Below are 8,480 nucleotides of genomic sequence, written 5' to 3'. Positions count from 1 at the left end.
CCTAGAGGGGGGTGAATAGGTGAAAATAATTCTTCGCGATATAAGAACAATACTAAGCGGACAATAGAAATGAAGTTCTTCTTTAACAAGACGAACTATGATCAAAGTAAAGCAGAGAGTAGGGAAGAGAAAATTGAACACAAGGTTTATAGTGGTTTGGCTTATTTCAAGCCTACGTCCACTCTTCCGCACTGACAGCCCACCGGCTGGATTTCACTATGAACAAAAGAGATGTTACAACAGGTCTTTCCCTTGATTCCACAGTGTAGATAGTCTACCACACTTCCTCAAGGTTTCTCATAATATAAACTCTCTTTTGCGTACAAGATTTTGCTCAACAAATGAATTGACTAAGAACAAAGAGCTTCAGATTTTGGAATTCTTCTATCGTGCACCCACTCAAATAACTAGAACGTCTTCCTTTTATACTCCTTTATGCCATCATACCCATTGGCACTTACCAAAGGAATTCCTCCAATCTACCCGTTGGACGAAATCAATGTGGAAGATCATTCGAGCTATTAAAGGAACATGTCGATAGCCCATCAATCATGCTCGCCCATACGATCAGGATCTTGGTTTCCATAAGTAGAACCTTCCAAGTATACTTCGCCAATCATCGGATCCTTAATCATAATCAAATAAAAGATTCTGTTATATCATATCCAGGCAAGAGATCTTCTCTAGTCGATAAGGTTAAATCCTTAATAAAACACCCAATTCTTGATAACCCTTCTTCGACGGTCTAGAAACTGTCAATGAGAATAGACTTTGAGTCTTGAGTCTGGCAGTCCGAAGGTCTTCAGACTTTGAATAGAAGAGTCTGCAAATCTTCGGACTAGACTGATGGAAACGTTTTGTCAGCTTCAAAATATTCCAGGAAGATTTCTCCAACAGAAAGCACATATAAAGTTAGGTTTAGTTTCATTGAAAGTGGAGGAAAATCATATAATAAGAAAAGGCGGAGAAACTAGAGAGAGATGAAAGAGATAGAAATGCTAACTCAAGCAAGGAAAAAAGATTCATCATATAGGCATACTTAGTAATCAAATCAATTCAACATTAAATCTAAAGAAAATTATCTTCTTGGTCTATATTTATAAGAAACTTAAAATAGAGAGTTCGACTATTAGGAGAAATAATTCTAGATCAATATCCTAAAACTTCCAATAACTCAACTAAAGAACCAATCGGCTAGTGACCTGCCCTCTACCATCCCGTGTTAATTGTTGGATTTCTTTGTTCAGTATGTGTCATGTTTTCTTGGAGTCTATACTTTGTCGCAAAAATTTTGAAGTGTAAGATCCATGTAGCATGGGTTTGTACTAATTGGTTTTTGTTTTACCGTTATCAATACCTAATAATGCACAAGCTATATATTTTTAAAATGTTTCAAAGAAATGGGCGAGTTCATTGGCTATTGTGCATTTGTGTGTTGTAACGAGTGAAATCTAAGATAGGCTAAATTTGAGGTTTATGGGCAACATATGACACGCGAAATGATTATGCTCGTCTAACTAAAGTGGTTATGAGTCATGCTACTGATTAAAGATAGTGCTTGATATATATTAGATGAATATATGCTTTCTATTAAAAAATAGTATGGCAGGAGAATGGTTTTTAGGGTGGCATCTGCCAAAAAGAAAATAATGTGCATATGATTTTCCTTATTCTTGAAACTAGTCTTCTCCTTTTTTAGGGGTACAGAGAGTCGGCTGTAATTAATCAAATTGAAAAATTACAGGTTGCATTTCCTCATATGGAGTCAATGAAGATCTCACATATGGATAACACAAAGAAGATCTAGCTTGATGATCTTCCTTCAAAAGCCTTTAGCAAACTCAAGACATTGGTAGTGGAGTATTGTGAGAAACTTTCATCCATATTTTCATCTTATACTATACTCACAAGATTTCAAAACCTAGAGGAGATAACTATAACCGATTGTAGATCCTTAGAAGTGGTATTTCACATCCAAGACTTCAATTTTAGTGAAGCTTGTTCTACAATCACTTTTCAATTGAAAAAATTAGTTTTGACGCAACTCCCGAAAATGAAAGCACGTGTGGAGTGGACTTCCTCAAGTAGGTCTTACCCTTGAATGCTTAGAATGCATAATGGTTGACAAGTGTGAGAGTCTCAAAATTTTATTTCCAAGCTCAGTGGCAAAACACATGACACAATTGAAAGAACTAGTAGTGCAGGATTGTGGGGTGGAGCAAATTATTGTGGAGGAAGATGGAGTAAGGATGAATGTAGGAGATCTCTTCTTTCCACGATTAACAGACTTGAGATTATTTGAATTGCCGAAACTAAGGAACTTCTATAGAAATAGTCATACTTCAACATGGCCATTCTTGAAGCAATTGCGAGTGAGACATTACAGCAAGATGAGGTCATTCTCATTTGCCTGTGAATTCCATAGCAGCCATGGTACAACTATTGAAGAGAACCAACCTATACTCTTTTCTATTGAAAAGGTATTGTCCTTAATTCTAGCGCTCTCTGTTGTCTTCATTGGTTTATGTTCGTTGTTTTTGGTGCTTTGTTTTTTTCTATAGGAGATTGAAATTGACAAACATTTCATACGTATTAATATTGACCTAAACACACCTGTGAATTGCTAAGAAATTCAAAGATTGTTTGCATATAATTATTTCTGGCTCATATTCTTCAGAATGATCCCCTCTTTTACTTTGAAAAAAAAAAAGGAAAGCTTATTTTTATTGAAATACTTGCATAGATAGTCATGCTTCTAATGAGTCGCTCGTATCTTATAGCTAGGTTTTACCCATTTAATTTAATTTGATCTACACTGTCCACCAAAATTCAAAAAAATAATAATAATAATATTTGGCATATTGCTAGCTTAGCTATGGAACAAAATTCCATGCTTGAACATCAGGAACATAGTTGGTAATTGTCAAGTATCGTAAATAACTTGCTTATCCAGTCACATGTTAGTAATTTATCAATAGGCTTTGAAAAGCACGAACCTTTTTCTACTTTCAAAACTACCAACTACTTCAATGATATACCAAAATTTATTCTTGTGGCTCACCATTGTATTTGACTTTACTAACTTTATTTGAATTTATCCAACTTAATTTGATTGATGTACCAACATCCGTCACATTAAGATACAAACTAATTTTAGTTACTTACTGACCTTTTATCTTGTTAGGCTTTGAAAAGTTCCCACATTTCCAAAAGTACGAACTACTTTAATGATCGATCAATATTTATTTATATATATATATATATATATATATATATATATTCTTGTGACAAACCAACACCTCTCAAATCACTAATTTTAATTTGAAATTACAAACTACAATATGATTATTGTACCATCATTTGTCAAATTATAATACCAACTGATTTTAGTCACTTACAAACTTTTTATCTTATAGATCTTGAATAGTACTTATATCTCTTTATACTTTCATGATCATCAACTACTATAATAATCTACCAATGTCTATTCCGATGGCTTACCTACGCTTTCGAAGTTACTAATGTTTCTAGGAATTTCCAACACAGAATTAGCTTCTGTTTCACGAAATGCGGAAAATGCCCGTCTATTTGGGCTTATCTACCTTTGGTTTGTTTCTTAGGTTGTCTGATGTCTTATTGGCAATCATTTGCTCACTTTGAAGGCATTCTTCTTAGAGTCGTAGAACAGTAAAGCCATGTGCTACTCATGATCTATAATAAAATAGATATGAGAACTGCAGCTTAGAAAACAAAGTGCAACCTACTAATACAACATCTTACTATTGAAACACATCTAGTTACTATATATGAATCACGATTTGGTAAAACAAATAACTTTTGCTTCAAGATTTTGCTATGAACTTGTTGAAATTCACATATTTTTACGTTTGGATTGAATTAGTTGACAATTGAAATAGCTGAAGTATGATTGACAAATAACTGTCTTCTATCCAAATTCACGAAACATATTTTGATTGAATTGGGCGAACCTCAAACAACAAACATCCCTTAAATAGTACTCTTGGGTTGCTTTTCCTCTTTTCCCTAAAACGGAACGACATTTTAGTCATTGGGCCGTAGTTGTGCCCCTTGTCACTTCTGGTGGCCTAATTAAATGCATTCCCATAGGTCATTCCGCAGTTGGAGACATTGAGATTAGCGAGGGAGGATGTTGTGATGCTGCAGCATTACATCTTTGCCAATCTCCAAGGGCTGGGTTTGCAATGCTACCATGATGAAGATGTCGCTTTTCCCTCCAACTTCCTTCTCCAGAGATTCCCCAATCTAGAACTTCTTACTTTGTCTTGTAGTTCCTTCAAGGAGATATTTCCAGAAGATGCGTCTGGATATGGGAGAGCACTTGGAAATCTGAAGAGACTTTGGCTAGAGAAGTTGTGTAACCTGAGGCGAGTCTGGAAAGATGGCTCCTTGATGGTTGAAATTCTCAAACAGATTGAAGCTATGTGGGTTGAGGAGTGCCCGAGTTTATCGATCGTACTTCCATCCCCGACTTCATTCCAGAGATTGATGGATTTAGGCGTAAAGGATTGTGCTGGTTTAGTTCATATGGGGACTTGCTCAGCAGTGACAAGTCTAGTGCATCTTCATTGGCTATCACTAAGAAATTGCGGTGCAATGGAAGACGTGGTTGATATTGCTAGTATAAACACCTAGAGGGGGGGTGAATAGGCGCACAAACAATTTTTCTCAAATACGGAAGCAACAGATTGAAATACGATCGATGTAGAGAGAGTAAGGAAGAGAAAATCAAACACGGGATTTATAGTGGTTCGGCTTATTCCAAGCCTACGTCCACTCTTCCGCACTGACAGCCCACCGGCTGGATTTCACTATGATCAAAAGAGAAGTTACAGCACAGCTTTGCCTTGATTCCACAGTGTAGATGTTCTATCACACCTCCTCAAGGTCTCTCACAAATATAGACTCTCTTTTGTATACAAGTATTCGCTCAAGAGATTTATCTAAACAAATAGGAGCTTCAGACTTTGGAATTCTTCTATCGCGCATACTCCTTAAACAACTAAGAACGTCTTCCTTATATACTCCTTTATGCCATCATACCCGTTGGCACTTTCCAAAGGAATTCCTCCAATCTACCCGTTGGACGGAATCAATTAGGAAGATCGTTCGAGCTATTAAAGGAACGTGTTGATAGCCCATCAATCATGTTCGCCCATACAATCGGGATCTCGGTTTCCATAAGTAGAACCTTCCAATAATATTTAGACAATCATCGAATCTTCAGTCATTGAATCAATCTTGATCAATCAAAGGATTCGATACGTCTTCTCCAGCCACGAGATCTTCTCCATATGATAAGGTTAAATCTGAACAAAACATCTAGTTCGGGATAACCTTTCTTCAACGGATCGTGTCACAATGAGGATAGACTTTGAGTCTTGAGTCGGCTGTCCGGAAGTCTTCAGACTTTTAACCAACAGAGTTTGCTGACCTTCAGACTAGACTGACGGAAACATTTTGTCAACTTCAAAACTCTTCACGGGGATTTCTCCAACAGTGGTGACAGATGATGGAAATGGAGTAGAGGATATCTCTTTCCCTGAGCTGGAAGAGCTGATACTTGACGGTTTACCAAGGCTTGAGAGCTTCTCGCCCATGAATCGTGCCTTCAGATTCCCGTCATTGGTGCGTATTGTCATCACAAAGTGCCCCAAGATGAATATATTCTGCAAGGGTGCCTTGAGGACACCAAACCTAAATAAAGTACTCCTCTTCGAAGAGGATGATGAAGGACGTTGGGAGGGCGACCTTAATACTACCATCCAAACCTTATCAACTTGAAACAATCTACAATGAATTCAGTAAGGTAGGTGAATCTATTTGCTTAATTGTGTCTGCTTGAATCTAGTGCTAAAAGGAAGAAATTTGCATTCTTCAAATTCTATATTAGCTCATATGAAGTCGGTCTTTCTAAAAAGAATGTTTGACTAGGGTTTTAAAGGAATTGTCAAACGATTCGACAATTAGGGCCTGTTGAGCACTTAGATTCCACAATTAAGGCCTGTTGAGCACTTACTCACCCATACATTCTAGCTGTTTGACGGAATGCTTAACATGAACTCTATCGCTGCAGCTTCGAAGATTGTGAGGTTTTATTATATGGGGATGTATTATTACCCACCTTTCCGGTTAATCTTGAGGATTGTCAGTAGTTAGACATTTCTTACAGACAATGTTTGCTTCTTTCAGGTGTCATGCTCCCTACGATCTAAGTGGCTGCTTTCATTTGCTGGAAAGTGTCTCCTATAGGAAGATGTTGATGGAGCTTTTTGTGACGTGTTCACTTATAGTGTGTTGATCATGGTGTTGATGCCTCTTAAGATGGCATCTTTGTGCTGACATGCGGTATTCACAATGAGTAGGTGCTTCATTGAATATTTCATTCTTTTTCTAGTTTGGAATGTCCTCTCTATGTCATTTCCTTGATAATGGTACTGGTGTAGCATAATGGTTGGAATGTGGGGGTGCTCTATCCTTTATCAAATTGTATAGAGATTTTGTATGAGTGTTGGCTATTGGGCAGCATTGTTGAGCACCAAGTTGTTTTTTAGAGTTGGACTATTTGGATGATGACAACAACAGCCATACACTCACCAAAAGGGGAAGAAGTCCAAGAATCCAAATAAGCAAGCAGCGGACCATAGCCTACATGGAGCCATTCAAGCTAAATGTTTTCATCTCCAAGCGCCTCGTCTCGGCTTCACTCACTCACAAGGTCACGTGTAGGCAGGTCGCTGTTGTGAGCACCAATTCTGAGGACATCAGGCTGTGCTCAAGTCTCAATTGGACATACCGGCATGTTTGGCCATAGGCTGGGTTTTGGCAGACCGGACGAGGGAAGCTGATATGTGCAAGCTTGCTATACTCCAAGATAGAGGGACAAGTTTGAAGGAAAAACCAAGGTAGTAGTTCAATCTCTGATCGACAGTGGCATTGATATTACAATTTATCTTAACTGATATTCCCTCCTCCAGCACAATCTTGTTAATGTGCACTACTCCTTATATCAAGATACTGACATCTTTGACATTGTTTTGAGAATATGCAAGATGTGAAAGATGTAGATGATAGTGACTGTTTGTTTGGCAGTAGGGGATTCAGATTTTGTTTTGGCTTTGTCAAAAAATTTACCTTGATTCTTGGATGAGCATTGTGGTGGATATCATAGCTTCATATATATTTCTCCAGTTTGACATGGTGTCGGCATTGACTCCTGGTCTTGAAACGTTATGGATGTTCATGACAGGATGGTTAGTTTGGTTTGACTTCTTTTGGCAGACAATTGTTACAAGGTTAGGTCCACAGTTGTTGATTATCCAAAGTAATATCATAACATGGATTGGCAAGTAATATCCCACACAAATTATTGTAACTTAAGTTAGTTTAGTTGTCTACTGTTTAGTTGTTTTATTAGAGTTCATAAAATAGAGATACATAGATATTACTTTGCCTACCTTCGTGATAAATAATCAATTGACTCAATGTGACATGATTTAGTTATTTTATTCATGTAGAAAATTTTGACACTGGATATAAGGTGTTGTTTAGTCATTCTTTTTGTTCTGTTTCTGAACTTATCTGATCTGCTGCTTTTTAAATGTAAATTATTGCCAATTTACTTTGGTGGGAACTGAGAAAAACATTTTGCACAAGTTTGATGCCATTCTAATATCCCATGGGTTTACCATAACAGTAGCATCGTCCATGTCGATACGAGAGTCTCTAAATTGCCATGAGTTCAAGCTAGAACTTCTTCAGACCATCAAAGAGAGAGAAAAAAGCCTTGGATCCAGTTTTCTACAGAATTCCTTTATAAACCACTCATCCCAGCTTTCTGACATTCACGAATCGCAATAGTATCCGCTTTTTACTCTGATCCTCTCCCCCAGAGGTCGGGCTTTATATCAGGTAAAAGAGAGATATGTCCAAAATCCAATATGCTCACCAGTAGCGTCCAATATTTCTCAAAGAATAGTGAGAGAGAGCTAGTTGATTGAAGGTGATATAATTGCTTCGTGGATCACCAATTTTAGATGCATCCCCTGCCAAAGCAGATGATCTAAGGATCACTCAGCTACTGAGCATACTGTAATTTCATATGTTTTTCGGAAGGTTGGTATGAAGAAGAAATGCCCACTCGCTAGTTGCTATTATCAGATAATGTTTGAACTCTGCTCTTCTGCTTTTGTTGGAGTTTAGTTGTGTTTATAGCTTTTGGTGCTTCATCCTCATAGCTCTTTCCATAAGCGCCAATGTGGACTATGTAATTGGTCTTTAATTGAATTAGGAAGTAATATTCTCTCCTAGCTAGGGAAAATATCATTTAGGGTCCACAATCTTAAGAGTTCTTAGTAATCTGACTCTCAATTGTTTCAAATGAGTTCATAAAATCCATCAAGTAGCTCACAAACTCAAAGTACCATAGTCATTACCATGAC

At 37.3% G+C, this 8,480-nt stretch overlaps 1 protein-coding gene across 1 annotated transcript; it reads left to right on the top strand.

The window, feature by feature from the left end:
• The first annotated feature begins 1,750 nt into the window (after nucleotides 1-1,750).
• Nucleotides 1,751-7,192, top strand: LOC108957552. Its single transcript, XM_039308183.1, has 4 exons — nucleotides 1,751-2,480; nucleotides 4,129-4,647; nucleotides 5,542-5,848; nucleotides 6,232-7,192. Exons 1-3 carry the CDS (start codon nucleotides 2,118-2,120, stop codon nucleotides 5,821-5,823), a joined length of 1,164 nt encoding a protein of 387 aa, XP_039164117.1. The 5' UTR covers nucleotides 1,751-2,117; the 3' UTR covers nucleotides 5,824-5,848; nucleotides 6,232-7,192.
• Nucleotides 7,193-8,480: the final 1,288 nt, after the last annotated feature.

This window comes from Eucalyptus grandis, chromosome 3, assembly GCF_016545825.1.
Source record: "Eucalyptus grandis isolate ANBG69807.140 chromosome 3, ASM1654582v1, whole genome shotgun sequence".
Lineage (NCBI taxonomy): Eukaryota > Viridiplantae > Streptophyta > Magnoliopsida > Myrtales > Myrtaceae > Eucalyptus > Eucalyptus grandis.
This window is presented reverse-complemented; position numbering and strand designations above follow the sequence as displayed.

Excerpts from the sequence above, each read along its gene's own strand:
- LOC108957552 (XM_039308183.1), top strand. The coding sequence starts at position 2,118 with ATGGTTGACAAGTGTGAGAGTCTCAAAATTTTATTTCCAAGCTCAGTG. Across the intron at positions 2,481-4,128 it reads TACTCTTTTCTATTGAAAAG|GTCATTCCGCAGTTGGAGAC; the intron begins GTATTGTCCTTA and ends GCATTCCCATAG. Across the intron at positions 4,648-5,541 it reads GCGGTGCAATGGAAGACGTG|GTGACAGATGATGGAAATGG; the intron begins GTTGATATTGCT and ends TCTCCAACAGTG.